Source organism: Pollachius pollachius, assembly GCF_949987615.1.
Source record: "Pollachius pollachius genome assembly, chromosome: 19".
Taxonomy (NCBI): domain Eukaryota; kingdom Metazoa; phylum Chordata; class Actinopteri; order Gadiformes; family Gadidae; genus Pollachius; species Pollachius pollachius.
In genome coordinates, this window is record NC_136952.1 from 1,860,154 (window position 1) to 1,883,520 (window position 23,367).

Genomic DNA, 23,367 nt, shown 5'->3' on the forward strand with positions numbered 1-23,367 from the left:
TCCTGATATATAGTTATATAGCGTCTTTACTTTATATATATATACATATATATAAATGACGATAAAACATTGAAAAGTCGAAAAACGTTTATGTATCATTTTTTTAATTTAGGAAATAATTACCACGGTCCGAACCACGGTGACCTCACAGCTGTCTACCGCCATTGTAGATTCATGTATAGATTCATGTATCGATACATTGTGTCTGTGATGAGTCCTCTAGGCGAGGCGCGCGTCCTGCTCCACAGCGCCCTCCCGCGGCGCGTCCTGTCAGTGGTGGAAAATGGCTGCTCGCTGTAGCTCCCAAAATCACAGGGAAAACTGAAAAGTACTTCAACACACGAACACAACTCTGGACTCGCTTTTTGACACGGGAAAACGAGTTTCGGGGAATTTCCGACGCCGACCATGTCTCGCTGGGTGCCCACCAAGAAGGAAAAGTATGGTGTTGGTGAGTAGAAAAGTTCCTGATCCATCGTTAGCATGGCCTAGCTCTGCAGCGCATTGTCCAAGTTTGGGAACAATTGTGATTTAGCAAAGCTCTGCCTTCTGCATGTCGTCCGGTCCGCATAACTTATCCTGAACGTGGCTCTTTGTTTTCCTAGGCTGTGGAAGGCAGATGATGATGATGTGTGTGTGTGTCTGTGGGTTGTGTGAAACTACTTTGCATTCATGCAAAACCAGTAGTGAGAGTGTTTGTCCGGATCGTACTTGGGATGGGATTCAGACTGTAGACCAGCCTGGACTCCAGAGTCTCCAGAGACCCTAGCACAGGCTAAATCATACTGTTGGTACGGATTCAGACTGTAGCCCAGACTAGACTGTAGACTAGATTAAAATAGACTGTGAGACACACTGTGGTACAGGCTAGATCTGACTGGACTAGACCAGGCTAGACTATAGATCAGACTAGACTAGAATGTATAGCAGACTGTAGAACGGACAAGACTAGATGGGATTGCACTGTTAAACAGACTATACCAGAATGTATAACAGACTGTAGAACAGACTAGACTAGAATGAAAAACAGACTGTAGAACAGACTAGACTAGAATGAATAACAGACTGTAGATCAGACTACACTAGAATTTATAACAGACTGTAGATCAGACTACACTAGAATGTAGAACTGACTGTACGACAGACTAGGCGAGATGGGATGAGACTTTAGACTATACTAGATTTTAGAAGTGACTGTACAACAGGTTAGACGGTGGATCAGCCTAGACTTGAGAGGACTGTAGAATTGACGTAGCTAGAATGGAGAACAGGCTGGACTCCACTGTAGAACAGACTAGATTGGATCAGCTTGTAGAAAGGCGCGCCTAGTACAACAATTTCCTGTGTTGCGGGGCCTGCAGTGGGGAAGTGCTCCGCCCGCTTGTAACGGGGATTAATTGTGTTTTATTTGCCTGGGACACGTTCTAAGAGGTGATTTATATTCGTTTTCTGAGCTGTCCTCTTTTTTTTTATGACACCTCGGCTGTCGTTGAGGAGGTGTGGTCTGAAATCCCAGTTCTGTTGTGTGTGTGGTTCAGCTTCACGGTCCATGTTGGATCAGATAGCTCTGGCTCACTCACCCGATCCCAAAGGGATAGAATCGTGAACGAAAAGAGAGCCAGCAACGAAGTCAGCGTTACAAATCATTGCTTTTTTTAGTTTGCAGTGATTTAGAAACTAATCTAAAAGGAATCATGGATGGAAAAAAATTATCTTCATTATTTTGTACCGTCTTTAATCCAATGGGTATAATTTAATTATACCGTATCCTAAATATATGACATAACATGGCAACGATTCTTTGTGGTGACGACTGAAAACTTGCTGTAATCGTCCCACGCAAAAAGTTCTACCCTGATCCAAAATGTCCTCATTAATAGCGACGCATGGAACAAACAATAAACAACGTATCTCTGGTCCCGCAGGGCCTTCACACACTGAGCTGTCAGGTTGTCCAGAGACCCTGATGCAGTAGGCTCATGTTTATCAGACTCATTCCTCAACCCGGAAAGATAACATACTTTATTAATCCCTGAAGGGAAGCCGAGAGAATAATATTCTGCTTCTCAACATCCGATTCACACAGACTCCTTCCCATCACCGTCTGAACAGCCTCCTCCAAATGTCTCAGCCCCGGTTTTCCCGGGGACTACGGTTGGAGGAGATGACTCATGCGCATTTATGGTGGTAGCGGATTGGTGGAGCCCAAATCCACAACCGCTGCGGTATAAAAAGCATCTCTGTGATGAGCGAGAGGCACTAATAAGCCCCGTCGTATCTGCAATATCCTCCGTGGTGGAGCTATTTATGTCATCGCGTCAGTCTCCCAGTGGGCCTCTGCATCAAACAACGCAGCGTGCGCTCGCCTACCCTCGCTTGCAGTGAGTGGCTCAGGAGGTAGATACATGAGGCCTACCGCCGTGGGGTTGCTGGTTCGATCCCCGGCTTCTCCAAGCCAGGCGTTGCACTATTTTATTTAACCTTTATTTAACCAGGAGAAAAACCTATAAAAAAATCTAAAAATCTTTAACTATCTCTGAGCAAGGCACGTTTTTAACCCAAACACACCCTGCCATCGGTGTGTGACTCTGTGATTGTGTGTATGAATTGGTGAATTTGACGCCCTGATTGTAAAGGGCTGCTGGCCACTGATTGGACAGTCCATTTCCCATTGTTGTTGCATAACGCTTCGTAATACAAGCCATCACTTCAGTTTCGTGACATAGCCCCCTGGCAATTGTAGCAGCAATGCCTTTAGCATGCTAGCAGTGGACGCCTCCTACTCCTGTTGCATCTACAGACTACAACACTGTAAAGCTAACGCAACGGCAGACCATCAACACAGCCGGCCCTCACCTAGGTCCAAAATGTTGTGTTTTTGTTCTCTATGTCCAAGTGAGGCAGGCACACACACACACACACACACGTACACACACACACAGTAACAAGATTTTGAGGAAAAAGTTCTGCTTCATTTCCCGGAGCCCCTGGGACTGCTCGCCCCTAACTTTACCGTGAATGCACCAGGCAAACCTTAACGGTGTTGTTGCTGTTGTTGTTGTTTTCTAAACATTGTTTGGGAGGTGAGCGCGAGCCCGGAGGCTCGCTCCACCTCCTCATGGATGGGGATGTGTCGGATTCCACCCGATTGTTCCTGAAGGTCTGTGAGCTCCGCAGCCCGCCAGATCTGCCTCGTCTTCGTCTTTGTGTCTGTTCAGTGAAGAGGTCAAAGCGATGCTGCGGTGATCACGCCCCTGTCGACTTCAAATTGTGTGTGTGTGTGTGTGTGTGTGTGTGTGTGTGTGAGAAACAAAGCAAGGACTAAGAAGTCAACGACACAGTGGGACTATTCCATAGAAACCAGTTCATCATATGACCCAGTGCCATTAAGCCCAGTTGAAATGTGAAGGATGCTGGTGAGGCTTGATTGGCACCGAAGCTGCCTTCAGTCCTGGCAACGCAGTTATGATTCAGGAAGACCATGGGAAAACTTAGACAACCTTCTTATTCCCCGTTCATTTGTGTGAGGAAACACATTTGAGCAAATGTCAGGTGTGATTGTCTCTTTAATTCTGTGTTCATCACAACGTGGGATCACACCAGAAACATCCGCAGGGGACCATACTTGAGGCTTGATGTCATTTCAAAATACAAATTTGGGAGAGCACTTCACAGCCAAGTGTATACCGCAGGTACATAAAAATGCTTGCACAGTACACAAGATGTTCTTTTCCTTTTTGTGCAACAGAGAATTGGGCTGCTGCTCCTCTGCTTTAGCTTTGATTGAAAAAGGACCCAAGACAAATAGGCTGGGTGGAGAACGCAGGCAGGTTATTTGTAGCCCTTACGATGCAGATTTGGATGGCAGGGAAAGGCTGCTTCCTGTGGGTCACTTGGCATTGCTGCTTATCTCAGACAATGACAAACCCTGCCTGTTCGAATTCTCCTTCTCAATCTAGGGCGATCTCTGTATCTATCAATCCTGTTAGTCGCTCTCTCATTCTCGTCCCCCCCCTACTTTGTCTCTCCCCCTCTCACTTTCTCTACTCTTTCTCTTCCTCTCTCTCTCTCTCTCTCTCTCTCTCTCTCTCTCTCTCTCTCTCTCTCTCTCTCTCTCTCTCTCTCTCTCTCTCTCTCTCTCTCTCTCTCTGAGTCTCTCTCTCTTTGTGAGTCTCCCTCTCTAGGTCTCAGTCCTTATCTCAAGTGTAGCTATGATTGGTTTTGAGGCTGCCTGTTTGCTTCCCTTTCACCCGGCCAAGATGGAGGGTCGCAGTCTGGACATTATCCTCCACAAGAGAAGGCTAGTGGTCCCCTGAGACGCAGGAGGAGGGGTTCACTGGAGCGAGGGAGAGGGAGAAGGGGAGAGGGAGAGAGAGGAGGAGGACAAGGAGAAGGAGAGGGAGACGAGGAGAGACATACCTCAGCCTCCAATGAGTAATCTATGAAGCCCCCATCACCTACGCCCAAGAACACATTTCTCGCCCTCCCACCCACCCACCAAGGTACTCGTATTGCAAATATGGGAGCAATTAACACTGTCTCAGTGACTGCAGTGAGTGCATGTGTTTTGAATCCCCAGCCAAGTGAATTACCCATAAAGCTTCGGGGCTACTCGGCGTGAATGATAGGAAACAATGTGGGAGTGAATGGTGATGGTAATGAGTGGAAAGTTAAGGTGTCTGATGTGTTGATTGGCTTTTTATTTTATTCTAATTAGTTTGGATACGGTCGTCTTATGATGGATAGACATGTTGTTGAATATGAATGATGATGATCTAATTTTGTGATGCATTTCCTTTGTGGTAAATTTCGGCATCGGAGTAATTTTCACATCGGTTTTAGACCGGAATGAAAAGAAAATGAAAATGCCTTTTCTCCGTTTGGCCCTCGCATTAATCACTGTGATTATAATTATCCCAATGCTTAGCGAAAAATTTGAGCAAATGCCCCAAATATTGTTGCATCTTTATTATCAGGCTTTTGGATCTGAATATCCTTACATTCAGTACTTCGGCAGTGGTTGTTGTTGAATACTTCTCCAGCCACTCAGCCATCCATACTTCATACTAGAGAGAGCTGCCTGCCTCCTCCCCTACCCCCTGAACCCCCAAGAAAAACGCTATGCTACCGGACGTGCTAAAGTACTTTTCGATGGAGAAAAACAAACAGAAACCTGGTGATAAATAGTCCTGAGCAGGGGGGAGATGGGCGATGAGGCAGGTGAGGGCTGGGCTCTTCCTTTTACTGTCGGGTGTCTCGCAAACAGCTCCTAGTTGGTGGTGTGGCCGGGTTACGCTGCCTGTTTGTCGTGACAGCAGCAGAAGCTTGCGTGCGCGGACAGAGGAAGTCGAGCGGTCACATAAGAGGATACAAGGGGCCAGTGTTCGCCGCTCTGACCACAGAGCGTGGTTTTGGTTTTCTATGGCAGGAAGTGACCGAACGCCCTTTGGTACAGACATGTGGGTAGGCTATTCTGTTTTACAGACACCCTCCACCTAGGGTCTGACCCTCCCAACCCCCCCCCATCCCGGGCCGTTTGTCTCTGCAGCGGGAGAGGCTGTGTCCTGCTGTGTTTTGTCAGTGTTCAAAATGGCCTCCCGTTTCCCTTTCTGCCCGGCTCTGTTTACGACAAGAGGAGGCGTGGTCCTGCGCTGTCGACCACACAGCCGCCCGCTGCAGAAAGGCGATGGAATCGGCCGTCAGCGGCCATGAATCAAATCTGAACCCCCCCCCCCCCCCCTCCTCGTTTTCACAAATCTCTTCCGTCACAAATTTACTTTCAGGGCGTTTAGCAGACACTTTTATCCAAAGTGTACATTTGTCAGAAGAAAGAGAAGCGATAATACATCGCTGTCGGTACAGTAAGGATGTTCATAGAACCAAGAGCCAAGCACTAACAATGTCTTGGTGAACCCATTCCGCGTATTCAACAAAGATAGCTAGAATTAGATGTTACACAATGCCAAGTACTATTTTCTAAGTCAAGATGTACAACATACAATAAGTGTGTAAGAGGGGTTTGGGGGTATAAGGGGGGAGGCTATGCAGAGTCTAGGTGAACTCTTCAAGTGCTCATACAAAATCTTCTGTGTGCGTCATGCTCCCCTGAAACACCTACAAGTAAACATCCGCTTGTGCGTGGGTGCTTGCGCACGGTTTATGTTCTGTGAGAGAGGCTCATGGTAGATCGTTTGATAGCGTGTGTGCTGGAGTTTAATGTTGAATTATGCCTCGACGGCTTCCGATAGCGGGCCACTGTGCCCCTGAATTAGCTGACACATTGCCCAGTCCCCCTCAGCTCATTAAGTCCGGACATCACTGTCTTCAACATTGAGGAAAAACTCTATAGAGGGACGTGTGTGTGTGTGTGTGTGTGTGTGTGTTCAGCACTAGGCATCATGTGTGGAGCGCTCAGTCTGAAAGATATCTTGTGGGAAGAAACACATCCTAAATCGATGATGCGGTGATCACTTAATGTATGCTTAATTGACTAGCCTGATTTTCGCTGCGTTCGAGAGAGCCTTCATCATCATCGCTGTCGTTGTGGTCAAGGTATTCCTCTCTGTCGATAAACAGATCGCCTTCCCCTTTCCGGCTCTCGTCAGACGTTTTGCAGGGATTCGTTCTCGGGCTGGGACAGAATATCATAAAATAGCGACAGATTAATTGATGAAATAAGGCGCTCTAAACAGATTCGTCATCACGCCTTCATTATTCGTATCATATCGTGAGGTACCCTGTGAATCCCAACCCCTAATTCGTTCGGAGCAGGAATCACGAGGAAGCACCTTGGCTCGGCGGCAATGCCGTCTCAACCCGAGCGGCCTGCGGCACGATCGCCACCAAGATGACTGACAGGCCCACCGAGCCGGAAGACTCGTCTCTCGCTCCGACCGCTGCGGGTTCTGAAATGACCATGACCCTCCGTGCGTGGTGGTGATTACTGCATGCGGCCTTGTATTCAAAATCTTTCCACTGACTCCATCTACTCTGCACTGGAGTCTGCGTTACTGGGCGTGATGAACCCGTCTCCTCTGTAGAAATAGAGGCAGGATAATGAAACTGCTGTGAATAAATTGTTCTGAAACATTGTTATTCTACCTATACCCATAGATCTTGATTGCAACTTGTGCCGGTGGCTGGTCGATTAGCAGCTGGATTTAGCGTTATTTAGCATTAGTGTCTCGCTAATTGGGAATAAAGATCTCAGCGCTGCGCCGAGGCATGTCCCCATGTTCTAGCTGTGTCTGTGTTGGACGCGCCCGGTTCACTGCTGTGCTGCTGGGCCAATTAGCGGTAGCACTCGGCTACGCAGCCGTTGTGATCAGAGTGTACCGGGCGCAGCCTCGTGTGGAACACAGTCAGTGGAAGGAGGGCAGGCGGGAGGATCCATCCCGTTAATTATACATGACCAGGCAAGGTGTGTGTGTGTGTGTGTGTGTGTCCCACCTATTGATTGTGGTGTACCGAGCAGCAGTGCGTATTGTAGTGGTGGAGCCCTGCTGGGCTCGGCCCGTTGACCTGACAGATGGTGAGTGTTCTGGTCCGTGTCAGACGGAGACACCAGGGTCATCTCCACGGAGATGTTTTCACCTCATTAGGACCGGAGCCGAGGGCAAGAATGGCGTCTGATAGGCAACAGACCGACCGTTGGTTTGCTAGCAGGCAGCTAACTCTGTAGGTCACATTGGCATATTTATTATGTATTTATCTGGATAAAATTGCATTAAAACACTTAATTGTTTACACTTTCTCATATTTTATTTGTAATCGACCAGCTGGCATTTGCATACAGAGTTACTCTGAGACACTTGTTATAAATCGGTGTGAAAGTCTCTCACCCACAAACTACAGCTAATGAATATTAATGTCCTTTTCTAATTGTCAACCGTGTTGGGGAAAACCATCCGCCGATCCTGACAGATTCAGAGCGCCTCAGCCAGGCCCTTCACCTGAAGGTACTCGGCGGCAGTTGGTGTTCAGGTGCAGGGGCTCAGCCAGTGGGGGTGATGGATGGAGTCTGCTGCCCGCGTGGGCCAGAGGGCAGGCGGGGGTCGGTGGTCACTCTGTTGCCTGACTGATGACCACAGAACAACATTCCTGCTTATAGCCAGGCAGCACACAGCCTGTGGGTTGATCAGTGGCACGCACGCACGCACGCACGCACGCACGCACGCACGCACGCATGCACGCACGCACGCACGCACTTTATAGTCACCGTGATGTTGGTGTTTGCGTTGCTTCGACATTTCGGGACTGGTGGCCTTTAAACCGGCCTCTACATTGTGGTCGTCAAGTCCCAACATATAACGCCAATAAACGAGTTGTTGCTTCTTTGGTTCATCATTTATAGCCGGGGATGGAACTAGCAACCTTCCGGTTACAATCAACCCGCTGGACCCCCAGTAAATGATCAACTAGGCTAGAGAATAATGAAAAGCACGTAGCGAGCTACACAAACATCGTGAATACAGAATGAGAGGTTTATGTCCAAGCCTGCGAATGACATGGCATCCTTTCTGCGCCGCTGTCGCGCGGGGCTGTTGTGAAATCTGCATTGTGTTTGTGTTCAGGTGCTGGTAATAGAGGTGTCAGCCATTGATCGAGGGCTGGGATGGACTGTCAGGGAATGCCATGTGTGGCAAAAGACAGCCATTCAGGGCTCCTGGCATTTGATGAAATGGCCTTTTGTGTGTGTGTGTGTGTGTGTGTGTGTGTGTGTGTGTGTGTGTGTGTGTGTGTGTGTGTGTGTGTGTGTGTGTGTGTGTGTGTGTGTGTGTGTGTGTGTGTGTGTGTGTTATGGTTAATGTCAATGTCAGAGTCAGGATATTAATGGCAGGCAAACGACATCTCATGTGAGTGCAACGTTTTAGGATTTATTTTTTGATTCCATTTATTTTTATTCCCATGATCATATATCTGTCAGTCTTGATCTGACTACTTGTGCGACCCATTTGTTTCAGAAAAAAACACAAAATGGGTTTTCATGGACTAAATTCTCTAGTAGCGAGGGATTGTTGCTGTTGCAATTTGCGGTGGGCTAGGGCTATGAAAGCTCTGCGCCCTGTCACAGAGAAATCGGTATACAAAAGCGCTCTCTGCGTTTAAAGATGTATGGCGTTCGGCAATTCATCTCATCTTCCACTCTTCAACCAGTCTTTACTGAGCGACAGTAAGCTGGACAGCCAGTCTGGGTCTTGCACACTAATACTGCCATGTAATAAGCAGACGGATCTCACCGTTATTGGATGTGTACGTCCTGAAGGGGAAGCTCAGCAAACTGTCTGCAGCCTCATAAACCATCCATCCAGTGACCTTTGGTCTGTCATCTGTTGTGATGAACGTCTCCTTGTGGATTCAGCTGCAGATTGGATACTCAGGAAGGCTTGCATGATCAGCCGGACCCAAACTGGTCTACGTCAGGGTGTGGCTCCCTCCCTGTTTCTGTTAGGGCGAGTCATACCGTCAGCTATATTAACTTTAGTCACACTGCTAACCAACCAAGTTTAACAACGATTCCCTGCCAAACTATATCCATATCCGTGTCAATAGCACCGACAAATTGGGACTTGTAAATGTTAAAACTCTGGCTAACAAATCCTTTTTAATGATTTTATTGCTACCTCTGATGTTGATCAGATGTTTTGAATTGAAACTTGGTTAAAAACCAAAAAGCAGTGAAACCATTTAGTCAGAGGCAGATCCTCCCGACGTTGACTTGATGGATGTTTGTTAGGGATGGAGAGGTTGAAGCAAAACATCCAAACTGTTCGGCTATATCGGTTCATGTTTGCATCTTTATGTTTATCATGCTAATATCATTGAAGTCTTGTCTCGTTTGCTCAGCCTGGTTGATTAACCTAGCTAATCTCAAATTACTTTACGGCATAAACACATTGTTCCTGCGTCTTAGTTTTGTCGAATAAGCAATATCCCTGTTACCTCAGTGAAGAAACTTGAGAACATGATTCATTGATTTGTTCAGAGTTATTCAATGAAAGGGTGATCTCTAATGGACACAGTGGCAATCAACCCCTTTTCAAAGCAGGAAAAACACTTGGTTGGATCATAGCATGAATTATGAGTCTGTTCGATGGAGGTATGGCAGCGCACCAGTTTACTGTAGACACAACCAGTCAGGTAAACTTTGACCGCGCTGGTGCAGTGACCGACCTGAAACCAGCCTAATGTTAAACACAGGTCAAGTCAAGACTCACTTGATTAGAGTTCACCTTGACTCTGCATAGCCTCCCCCCCCCCCCCCCCCCCCCCCACACACACACACACCCACACCCTCCCCTTACACACTTATTGTATGTTGTACGTCCTGGCACTTATAATTTGTACATAGCATTGTGTAGCAAGATGCTAAACCCTACTATTGATGATGTGGGTAAAGGGTGAACATTAGCCAAAATACACACCAACCTTCCCATAATCAAGGTTAAGCAGAACAACCTGTATAATTAATGATTTGATCTGCTAAACGGTGTACAAGGGCCCCTAATGAAACTGATCTTTCAATAATGAAATAATCCTTTGCAGGTACAGCAGTGTGTATGAGAGCAGCAGGATCTTACTGAGCACCGTTTAGCCGCTGTTGTCATGGAAAGGCTTTACCTTTATGATAGAGTGCATCTATTACATAGTGAAGGGATATGTTGAGTAAAGGTTTTGCTAATGGGCCTAATGTTGGAAGACACCTGGTGGTGTATGTTTACAACACTGCTGCTCCCCGCTCCATCATCACACCGGTTATTGCTAGGAGAGGAGGCTGACTGATTGTTGCTGAATGCAGATTCTAGAGCAATCTTCTACCCCTCTATAATGTGTATAATAGTGTCTAAATTGTCCTTTTCAATTTCCCCCCTTTAGTATATTTTATGGATGTGGCAAAAATAAATGACATTGTGCTTTTCACCTTGCTATCGTTGGCCAAGCACAGAATAAATGCAACCTGACATTTGCAATGCTGAATATATTCAAGCAAGTTTTTATCTTACTCAAACTACATTGCGTAATACGAATTCACACCCGACAGAGGTCAAGCACTGGTGCTTTCTGCTCGGCAACATAGCTGCGCTCACCTCTGCACAAAGTGGAGCAGTGGGACGGATCTTCAAAGCAAACCTTTGGAGTCAATTCCTGATTCTCATCAAATATTTGGAGGAGAGTCATGCCGTCATTAGCATGTGCGTCAACAAAGCCAAGCGGTAATTAAATCGCTACGGCCTTCGGTGCATAGGGCTAATATCTGTGAATTCAGTCAAACACGGGGGTGTTTACCTCTCTTGTCTGCGTACTGAGCTGTGGATGATCAGTAATTATCCATGACCGCTGATACTCGTGCCTAAGCTGATATCCTGGCGTTCTGATGGATGTACAGGGGTGCAGTGTCCCATACCGAGGTCAAAGGTTGATCAGTCTGAAAACGGCTAATACTAGAAGTAAAAACTTGCCAGTTTAACTTTCAACCTAAGTCATACTATTCCAATACCCGATGCATCCTTGACCAAGATCATCCGGTCGTTAAATTCTAAAAACCTGTTAGCACATCTGAACTCTGAATGTTTACGTTCCAGTCTCGCTGAGCTCAGTGACTTCATCCTGTTGCTGTTTATATCAGACAGAAACATTTTTACATTTTAACAAACACCCTCACAATTCTATTGATTCTATTGCGCTTTCCAGACGTAGTTTTGTCGTTTTAAGGCGGTAAGACTATCTCACAGAACAAAATGGCAGGCTAGAGGTTGTTAAATAGGTGGGGGGGGGGAACAAGGATATAAAATGAACAAGTGGGATGTACCGGGCTAGTGAAAGGTGAGCCATCCGGCTCGTAAAAGGCCGTCACCCTGAAGGCTGCGCTGAGACTGATGCGGTGCAGCGACTGGCTGTCGTTACACCGGAGCGGCGCTCGTATAAATCACGCATCCCGGTAATCCCTGGCACGGCTCCACGGATCTCTGATCGTCCACTCCCTCTTCCCTTTTGGACTGGAAGACTGTTCGGCAGTTCTCCTTTTACACGTGTTGTAAGTTCTGTCTCGGTGATTCACCCCAAACGCTGGTGAAATATTAAAGAAAGAAAACGGCATAGATGAGAACTGACTGTTCAATTAACTGCAGATTGAACACATTCAAATGAGCGTCTTCTGGCCGCGAGAACGTCCACACGCACGGTGTTAGCTGCTCAGGTTTAGACGGTGCATAAATCATCTCTTTATTAACATGCAGACCTGCATGAACCATCTATCTCCCAGCTTCTCTCTACAAACGTTTCTATACCATGATGGAGTGACCGTATGTGCGCAGTCGAAGCCAGTGAGCCGATCTTGTTGGGCTAGCTCAGCCCGCTCTCTTCATGGGAACAAATGACTCCAACACTGCGCTCCCATCTCTGATCATGTGTTCACAAGTTATGTCAACTCAACTTGTCCTATGGGGCCCTGTTTCACCAGATCATACACGACCCAGGCTCGTGCAAGAGTTTCCTATTGTTACGCATTCAGTGGAACGGAGGGAGGGGTTCAAGAGGAAGAGAAGTAAACTACTGTATCGTAGTATTCTTGTTCCAACCCGCCCTCGTTGTGACAAACCCCTCTCCTGGCTGGGTTTACCCAGCATGCTGTGTTCAGTGCCAGTTGTCTCACAATGGGCCAGCGTTGGCATAATGTAGTTGAACAATTGTGCCAAGCTCAGCTCGCTGCCAGCCACCAAGCAAAACAACACGAACTTGGGAAATAGAAAAGCAGACTTGATATTACATTTCCTGTTCCTGTTTGATTCTCCCCAGAAACCTTTTGCACAATTAGTTCTGTTCACGATGAGGTGTTCTGTGGAAGGTAACAAAGGGAAGGATGAGAAAATACGAAACGTGTGCGTGGATCGTATCCAGACTCATAGCCAACTGCTGTGTTAGAGTTTCACTGAGATGTTTTGTGTTTGATAACGAACCATTGCCAGTGTAACGTATGCCTTATACAGGAGAGTCCCCAGTATTAACTTGTGTATGTGTATGCAAGTGTGCATTACAGCAGAAATCCTCAGCTCATGTATCAATTACAGCTCTGAACATCATTGTATAAGTGGTTGAAACCGAAGCTCAAAATAACTATGAATAACTAAAAAGAAACTGAAGCAAACATGAAATACTGGCAGATGACTTTGATTTATAACAGGCAGAATAAAAAGGGTGGAGGTGGAGGGTGGGACTGGAAGGGTGGAGGTGGAGGGTGGGACTGGAAGGGTGGAGGTGGAGGGTGGAGGTGGAGGGGGGGACTGGAAGGGTGGAGGTGGGGGGGAATGGGATGTTGGTGGTGAGGGTGGAGCTGGTGGCTGGTTGGTGATCTGCACCACTTTTTTTATGATAATGATCTTGTATTTTGTTTTATACTAATAATTATTTTATTTAGTTTTTGTATTATTTACGTGAGAACCCCTTTAGGATTAACGCTTTCGTTCATTCGTACCCACACGTCTGCATCAACGATGGGGAAATCTAGTTTCCGTCCTGAGGGACTCTTGAGCAAACCCCGGTTCGTCCATTAACCAAAGCGGCTCCGCTTTGGTTAATGGACGTGAAGCCTGGAATGAGCCAGTGAGGACCTGTTACCTTCCCCGTGTGTCCAGCATCCACGGCATGGAGGAGTGCTGTGTCTTAACGGGAAAGGCTTCCCCTCGTACCCGTGGTGCCCCACCTTCCTCTTCCTCTTCCTCCCGAGGCCTCTCCCGGCCCCGTCGATCACGAGCGGCGCTGTAGTCATTTACATTTAGGGCATTTAGCAGACGCTTTTATCCAAAGCGACTTACAATAAGTGCATTTGTTACAATAAGTACATTTGTCATAAGAAGTGAAACAATATATCGCTGTCGGTACAGTAAAGACGTTCATAGAACCAAGTGCAAGTATTACAATCGCTAGGCTAACCCATTCCCCGTGTAAAGCAGCGATAGCAGCTACTGTAGATGCTACACAATTAAGTACCTTGAATAAGTGTAATGTACAAGTGCCAGGACGTACAACATTCAATGGTGGCTGTGCATTGGTTTCTATGCAGAGTCGAGGTGAACTCTGAACAGGTGAGTTTTGAGTCTTTTGCGGAAGCTGGTGAGCGACTCTGCGGTCCTGACATCGGTAGGGAGCTCGTTCCACCACTGAGGTCCCAAAACAGAGAAAAGTTGTGACTTTGCTGATCGACCTTTGCTTGCTCTTAGCGATGGCGGTACCAGACGTCCAGCTGAGGTAGTTGAGCGGAGGGATCAAGCTGGGGTGTGTGGCTTTACTAATGCTTGGAGGTAGGCAGGGACAGTTCCATCGACTGCCTTGTATGCCAGTACCATCATCTTGAATCTGATGCGAGCTATTACAGGGAGCCAGTGGAGGTCTCGGAAGAGGGGGGTTACATGTGACTAAATTAGTAGTGTAAATTAGTCTAAATTCAGACGGGGTTCAGCGGCGGGTAGCAGACAGCCACAGGGAGCGCGCCCCTTAGATTCCCAGATGAGGCTATCTGCTACCTTTCATCTCATCGCGGTTAAGTTGGCGATATTCACATGTTAATTAGGAAGGGGTGTCTGACTCGGAAGGCCTGAATGTGAGATAAACCTCCATAAACCCCTCCTACACTACCTTACCTCCCCCAGCCTGGAGGGCTGAGGGCAGTAATTATCCTCCATTCAGGTCCCGGAGCATTCATTCTGTGTGCTGCTTATTGAGATCCACTCGCACCATTTTGGCAATATATAAAATGTATTCTTCTGGTTTCCATATCGCTCAATATTAAAATGCTCTCTCTCTATCTCTCTGTCTTTCTGTCCCTCTCTGTCCCTCCCTGTGTGTGTGTGTGTGTGTGTGTGTGTGTGTGTGTTTGTGTGTGTGTGTGTGTGTGTGTGTGTGTGTACTGTATGTGTGTGTACTGTATGAGTGTTTGTGCGCTCATCCTCATGGAGAAATTCACGCTCTGGTCTCTGTTACTCTTGCCTAACTCACCAAGCCTCCCACGCCAAAATAAGCCAACGGGCAGTCTCGCATCTCGGGCCCTGAGGGAGAGAGAGAGAGAGAGAGAGAGGGGGGGAGAGCTCCAGCAGTGTTGTGTCTGCCATTGAGTCCACTTCTCAGACTCTCTTCCCAGAGTGTCAGTGGAGAGTGGGAGGGAGCGAGTCATCCAACCGTTCCCTGCCTCCCAAAACAAACTGGGATTCCCACCGCTACCTCCTTCCCTACCCTCAAGCCCTCCCCGCAGGAGGGGCTAGACGCCAGCCAGCGTCGTCGCAGGGATTTAAAGATCTCTTTGATCCCAACTCACTGACTGCGAGCGTGACGAGGGGAGAGAGACGTTCAAGGCGAAAGCATTGTTTTCTCTCACACGGGAAACTTTCTTAAAGTTACGTTGGACTGTTGGTTTTTCTCCTTCGTAATGAGCTATTCCTGCCATGATTAGCGAGTACATCCAGGAATAATGGCCTTTCTTATATAAATGGAGCTATTTATAACCACCCTACTCCGTCACAACTGCATTAACAAGGAAATAAATTCAGTGAATTAGCTTTTAATGAGGCGCGCCAAGTAACCTGGAACGGTGCTGTTGTTGCACTTAAACATTTTCCATCCTTTAAATTCCACTTAAAGTTCTTAATGGAAACTGCTTTTTAAGGAGGATGATTCGCCCCTCAAATGATTGTTCATACTAATATTTGTGGCTACTTGGCAGTACAACTGAATACCTGGATTCTCCTTACGGTAAACCGAGCTGCAACCCATCATCGATTTAAAATGTTTTGCCTGTATGTATGTATTTATGTCAATTATGGCACCCATTGCATTCATCCCGTCATCCCTTGAAGGAGGGTACCCCCCACTCATTGCTGATTAAGGGAATTTGTTCTAGCCCTCCTGGGGGCTAGGGTCAGGGGGGTCTCATAAGCACACGGTCTGTTAAGCCCTTTGAGGCCGCACCTGTGATTAAGGGCTGGACAAAAGATATGAAATTGAATTGCATTTCCTCCAGCAGTCGCCCAGCTGCCCTCAGATTGATGCATGGTGAAGCAGCAGCTGAGTTGTGATCGGATCACGGAAAAAACTTTTCATTCTTCCTAGTTTTAATGGTCTGTTGTTGTTGTTGTTGTCGATGACACCTGCACAATCAGTCCACAATGAAAACCTGCCACCAGAAAATGACAAATTGCTTTGACTGTTTTGGCAGCTGAATAGATTACAGGTTACATCAAGACAGGTGCTTGGCTGGTAAAATCTTCCAGTAGATAAAAAAACGACTTTCTAAAAGTTTAGCTTGAACACCGCCCGATGCGCCTGGCTTTGTGATGAGACGCCAGCCAGCAGACACAGAGACCAGTCCCTCCAGAAAAACGCGATTATGCAATCGCATAATTCAACGCATAATCAGCCAAAGTCCGCATATTCATGCGGGGGCCGCATTTTTTCAAATATGCCGCACTTTCACCTCATAAATTGCAGATTTCCGCGCAAAATAAGCGGGGCTTGCATGATTTCATAATCCCCGCATTTTCGTTGCAAAAAAGTCACATATATCTTAGCAGAAAGTTGAAAAATGTTGCGTTTACTTCACACAAGAGCAGCCATTTTCCCTTGTTGCCATGGGAACGTTATGAAGTGACTTTAATTACGCGACGTCATCGAAAAGCTGCATCTTTCGCAAGTTCCCGCTTTTTTTCCCAAGTTCCTGCATTTTTTGCAAGTTCCCGCAATTTCATCGCATAAAATTGCATAAATATGCCGCATATTTCATCGCATTTTATAAGAAAACGTGGTGCATAATCAAGGATTTTCACAAAAAATCACAAAAAGACGCCGCATTTTTCTGGAGGGACTGAGAGACTGGCTGCTGCACCCCAGAGCTGGGGGGGGAGGGGCTTGACAGACGGGCCGGTGTGGATCGTCTTAACGATCAGCTCATTTAGCTCAACTCCCCTCAGGCCAGACCACTCTGGCCGACCTCTGACGGAAGAGTGAGTGAGTTCCCAGGGCCTTTGTTTAGTCTCCCCCTCTAATGGGCCCCTGCCCCAACTCTTGGTCGTCCGATCGTTCCGTACGGCCCGCGTTAACATGTGCACGCTCACGCACTCCTCGCAGCGAACAAACACTCAAACAAGACGATGGAAGCGGTTTTCTCTGTGGTACCAGCGTTTGCATATATGCGTCGCTATCGATCGCCATGATCTACTGCATTGTTAAACCAATTTCGAAGCTAGTTGCAATATCGCGTATGTTTGCTGTTTAGTTCAATTCAGAGGTCATAATTAGAAAACAGCTAGCGACCTAAAAACGTCAAGCCAGGCACCGGTGGTGTGTGGCTGTGTGGGCACCGCAGGAGGGCTCCTGGGGGGGGAAGGCTGTCCTGCTGCCTTCCTTCCGTCAGCCTGCTGGAGGACTCCTCTACTACAGCCGGGGGGTTGAGGTGTGTGTGTGTGTGTGTGTGTGTGTGGGGGGGGGGGTCCTTTAATCCGGCTGTCATCCACACCCGCAGACCTTCGATGAAGGAGGTCCTGCTGCCCTCCCCCAGTGCAGAACATGTCTGCTCGCTGATGCAAGCGGATGCAACGGAACCACTCACTCACCCACACCTTCGGTGTCAAGGCCTCTGGAAGACGACTGTCGGTCGGCACGGCAACGGACGCCCGAACGCCACTCTGCGATCAAACGAAACGCGCGGAGGCGTGGGGCCGCGCGGAAGTCGTGCTGTCGTCAGGCCGATGACCTCGCACTGGGAGCCTTGGTAACGGCCGGGGGGCGGGTCTTAGAGAGAGGGACCAGCAGAGGGCTGGAAAGGCGTCATCGTTCTAAAGAGACGGGGTAACGGTGGACCCCACAGGGGGGCTGTTGGGTGTTTACCCACCCCCACGTGAGGTGGCAGGGTGTGTGAGGAACATAACGAGTCTACTTGGTGCACGCCATGTCGTTTGACGTCGACTTGGAGGCTGCAGCACCGCGGTTGTCATCCTTCCTCTTCTGGGACCCTCTGTGTTCATCTCCTGTTTCCCTGACATACGGCGAGATTAAAGAACCTGGTTGTTTTCCTCCTGAACCGTTTTACTGCGTCTTCAGGGAGTCGGGGGCGGTGTTGTCTCCTCGGTTTGCTTTGTGGCGCTGCTTCGCCTGCTGCTGCTGTGACAGCAACATGTGCCCCGATGCTGCATCATTCATGCATTTCACGGTCTGAGGGAACGCCCACGTCATGCGGTGGCTGGTGTTTGTTGTTTCCACTCTCGGTTACATGTCGAAGCGACACGGAACGGCGCCTTTACTTGGTTTGTTTTGTGTGCGAAGTTCAAACCTATTTCATCTCAACTCTTCATTAGCTTGTTTGACAGCTGACTGGCTGCATCTACACACACACACGTACGCACGCACGCACGCGCACACACACACACAGCTTCGTGGTCGTCGTAAACGCTGTTAATGTCTCCACTTCCCCTGCTTGCCTTCTCTGCCCTCCGCGTGTCAAGGCAGTGGGCAGGTGTCCGGCGCCTGTCAGGTCCTGGCTGTCACACTATTAACGGGGGTGAGGGGCACTGACCTTATTGCCTTTCCTCTGTCTCCAGCTCTGTCTCCGTCGCTCTCATTCTTGCCCTGATAATAAAGTTGTTTTCTCTCTCTCTCTCTCTCTCTCTCTCTCTCTCTCTCTCTCTCTCTCTCTCTCTCTCTCTCTCTCTCTCTCTCTCTCTCTCTCTCTCTCTCTCTCTCTCTCTCTCTCTCACCCAGCGATCTATAACTACGATCCCCGGGGAGACGAGGAGCTGCCATTGCAGATCGGGGACACCGTGCACATACTGGAGACACATGAAGGTGAGCAAGTGAACACACACATACTGGAGGCACATGAAGGTGAGCAAGTGAACACACACATACTGGAGACACATGAAGGTGAGCGCACACACACACACACATACTGGAGACACATGAAGGTGAGCAAGTGAACACACACTGGAGACACGAGGTGAGGGCGTGCACACACCTGAGTCACAAGGTGAGGGCGTGCACTCACCTGAGACACTAGGTTAGAGCGTGCACTCACCTGAGAGAGTAGGTTAGAGCGTGCACTCACCTGAGACACTAGGTTAGAGCGTGCACTCACCTGAGACACTAGGTTAGAGCGTGCACTCACCTGAGACACTAGGTTAGAGCGTGCACTCACCTGAAAGACTAGGTTAGAGCGTGCACTCACCTGAGAGACTAGGTTAGAGCGTGCACTCACCTGAGACACTAGGTTAGAGCGTGCACTCACCTGAGACACTAGGTTAGAGCGTGCACTCACCTGAGAGACTAGGTTAGAGCGTGCACTCACCTGAGAGACTAGGTTAGAGCGTGCACTCACCTGAGACACTAGGTTAGAGCGTGCACTCACCTGAGAGAGTAGGTTAGAGCGTGCACTCACCTGAGAGACTAGGTTACAGCGTGCACTCACCTGAGACACTAGGTTAGAGCGTGCACTCATCTGAGACACTAGGTTAGAGCGTGCACTCACCTGAGACACTAGGTTAGAGCGTGCACTCACCTGAGACACTAGGTTAGGGCGTGCACTCACCTGAAAGACTAGTTTAGAGCGTGCACTCACCTGAGACACAAGGTGAGGGCGTGCACTCACCTGAGACACTAGGTTAGAGCGTGCACTCACCTGAGACACTAGGTTAGAGCGTGCGTTCACCTGAAAGACTAGGTTAGAGCGTGCACTCACCTGAGACACTAGGTTAGAGCGTGCACTCACCTGAGACACTAGGTTAGAGCGTGCACTCACCTGAGACACTAGGTTAGAGCGTGCACTCATCTGAGACACTAGGTTAGAGCGTGCACTCACCTGAGACACTAGGTTAGAGCGTGCACTCACCTGAGACACTAGGTTAGGGCGTGCACTCACCTGAAAGACTAGGTTAGAGCGTGCACTCACCTGAGACACAAGGTGAGGGCGTGCACTCACCTGAGACACTAGGTTAGAGCGTGCACTCACCTGAGACACTAGGTTAGAGCGTGCACTCACCTGAGACACTAGGTTAGAGCGTGCGTTCACCTGAAAGACTAGGTTAGAGCGTGCACTCACCTGAGACACTAGGTTAGAGCGTGCACTCACCTGAAACACTAGGTTAGAGCGTGCACTCACCTGAGACACTAGGTTAGAGCGTGCACTCACCTGAAAGACTAGGTTAGAGCGTGCACTCACCTGAGACACTAGGTTAGAGCGTGCACTCACCTGAGACACTAGGTTAGAGCGTGCACTTACCTGAGACACTAGGTTAGAGCGTGCACTCACCTGAAAGACTAGGTTAGAGCGTGCACTCACCTGAGACACTAGGTTAGAGTGTGCACTCACCTGAAAGACTAGGTTAGAGCGTGCACTCACCTGAAAGACTAGGTTAGAGCGTGCACTCACCTGAGACACTAGGTTAGGGCGTGCACTCACCTGAGACACTAGGTTAGGGCGTGCACTCACCTGAGACACTAGGTGAGGGCGTGCACTCACCTGAGACACTAGGTGAGGGCGTGCACTCACCTGAGACACTAGGTTAGGGCGTGCACTCACCTGAGACACTAGGTTAGAGCGTGCACTCACCTGAGACACTAGGTTAGAGCGTGCACTCACCTGAGACACTAGGTTAGAGCGTACACTCACCTGAGACACTAGGTTAGAGCGTGCACTCACCTGAGACACAAGGTTAGAGCGTGCACTCACCTGAGACGCTAGGTTAGAGCGTGCACTCACCTGAGACACTAGGTTAGAGCGTGCACTCACCTGAGAGACTAGGTTAGAGCGTGCACATACTGGAGAGACATGACACAAGACAACCCTAAAAAAAGCAACAGGAGATGTTTACTTTCAGCTTCAACACTTTTCTTGTCACCCCGGCTCCATTTGCTAAATGTTTTTTGTATTTTTATCCTGTTAGTCACACACACACACACGCAAAGACACACACAGTTATCTCCCATGTCATTAGGCCTCCTCTTAGACTGGTCTGTTTATCGGTGGATTTAATACTGATAGCAGACAAGTTTGCGGCAGAACAGGACGATAAATCCGGTATTCATCATCACGTGAGATTCGTGTTGCTCTGAGAGCCGTTTTAATAAGAGTTGGACACCTCCCTCTTGTCCTGCTAAACTACAACCATTGGAAAACACAACCTCTGTGTGTGTGTGTCTGCGTGTGCGTGCGAGTGTGTGTGCGAGTGTGCTAACGTTTGGTTTGTGTGTCGTCACCCCAGGCTGGTACAGAGGTCACAGACTCCGAAGGAAATCTAAAAAGGTGAGTGACGACCCAGAGAGGCCTTTAATACAGTCCCACCCCCTGGGGCAATGGGGAGACCATCCCAGCAACGTATCTGGAATTATTTTACTTATAAAATCAGTTTGATAATTTTCCCTCATGTCTTGGGAAGATTAGCTCATTTCAAAAAGCTTTAGGCAAGTGGTAATCGAAAAAAGACTTATTATTTTGGCTCTTCTAAAGTTCTTTCTTTGTCACGACAAAATGATAAATAAATATATGCAGAGGATTTATGCAACCTTAATCAGGGAAGGCTTGTTTTCCTAACCTTTGTCTTCCTCCCCATCCAGGGTATATTCCCTACGTGTTACATCCACCTGAAGGAGGCCACGGTGGAGGGCAACGGGTCAGTTCACTCACCTCAACTCATTCATCAATCCCTCTAGGTCGAGCTCCACACGCTGTTTAAAGGATGAGACGCAGTGTTCCCGGATTAAAGATATGTCCCTGCCTCAGATTTGGATTGTTGAAATCCTGGATGACAATCGGACCGCTGGCACCAAAACCAAGAGAATCTGAGAGAGAGAGAGAGAGAGAGAGAGAGAGAGAGAGGAAGGGGGGGGGGCCGGGCAGGCCTTCGTGCCCAGTCATCCCCATAGACAGACATTCATTCACAAACATAAAACAACAATTGCCATGGGCCAATTGTGGTAGTGATGAATCACAGAAAGAAGCAGAACGTTTTAAAACATCCTCACCTTGTAAGAGGTTTTTTTTCCAGAGGCTCCACTGACGCCGTATTTGAGTTGTCGGGAGGCCAAAACTCAGTAAAATATTATGTTTTCCCAAAACTCCATGTGCGGATGTGGCCTAAAACCACCGGTATGGTCAGGACTGGTCAGAGTTCACCCCAACGTGCAAAGGACTCTGGGTAACGCAGCACAGTGGCGCCAGGCTTTCGCATCACAAGCAAACCGCAAACTGAAGTGTTTGTCACGCAGAGACTTTGAAATCCCTCAGTGACAATAAAGTAAATAAATATCAAATATTCATAAAGCTAAATGAGCGAGTTTGTCACAAAATGCCACTGCTGGGCATATTGCAGGGTATCCCCATTGGTTTTAATTTAGTTAATGATTTATATGAGTCTGTTCAAGGCTGTTGAATAATATATGCATTTCAAATCTGCTTTTACAATAAACGAAGCTGAAAAAACCACACTGTAATGGGCTGCATTATGCAATCAGCTGTAGGGCATGCAAGAAAGATATTCTATTTGTCAAGGAGAAATGTGCTAATTTCACACCTTGTTTGACGATTTACATTTCCCTGTCGAGTTTCTTCAGGTGTCTGGGAGGGGGAGTTTTTTCTGACACTTCCTCTATTTAACAGCGGAGGGAATCTTATTATGGTCGCAGGCTCATTGTCAGGGATGTATCATCTTGACAGATCTGAGACGATTGCGAGCGGAATGCTAATGACGCTGGATATTATAGCTGGATTAATATCCTATTAATAACGAGGGGTTCACACTCCTGCCCTTCGACTAGACGGCGTCTTTGATGGCAGATTATGCTCGAGCGAGGAGAGGAATAGAGATGGAAGTGTGTTCTGTCCTCAGAACAAATTCCAGAAGAAAAGTCTGAAAACTCTTTGACACGGCCGACCTTAAAGCACACTCGGCCGACCTTGAAGCACACTCGGCCATCTACGTTCTTTCTTCTCATCTACCCAGCTCATTTATTCCCTACCCTGTACAAAGATGTCAGTTTAAAACTTCATAGATGAATACCGTTTAGCAAACCTTCAGTTTTCCCTGTCAGTCACAAGGCTTTGTCAAAAGGTGTTTTTATTAATGTTTTTTTTTTACATGTTTCCCCTGTGAATTTATTTTGCGGCCATTACTGCCATGTTAGCATGGCGTGTGGACATACTGTATCTGACCTTTGTCCGTGTCCCTGGGTGCAGCCAAAAGGAAACCATCATCCCCACTGAGCTCCCACTGGTGCAGGAGGTGACCACCACACTGAGGGAGTGGGCGTCTATATGGAGGGACCTCTATGTGGTGAGACCCCGTCCGTGTGTGTGTGTCTGTGTGTGCGTCCATGTGTGTGTGTGTGTGTGTGTGT

At 48.0% G+C, this 23,367-nt stretch overlaps 1 protein-coding gene across 1 annotated transcript in view; it reads left to right on the top strand.

The window, feature by feature from the left end:
* Positions 1-227: 227 nt before the first annotated feature.
* Positions 228-23,367, top strand: part of dock1 (dedicator of cytokinesis 1) — a 186,649-nt gene continuing 163,509 nt past the window's right edge. Inside the window, exons 1-5 of the mRNA XM_079757227.1 lie at positions 228-451; positions 18,742-18,825; positions 21,237-21,277; positions 21,589-21,644; positions 23,207-23,303. Of these exons, the coding sequence (XP_079613353.1) occupies positions 409-451; positions 18,742-18,825; positions 21,237-21,277; positions 21,589-21,644; positions 23,207-23,303 (321 nt within the window). The 5' untranslated portion in view covers positions 228-408. The remainder of the gene's footprint in view (positions 452-18,741; positions 18,826-21,236; positions 21,278-21,588; positions 21,645-23,206; positions 23,304-23,367) is intronic.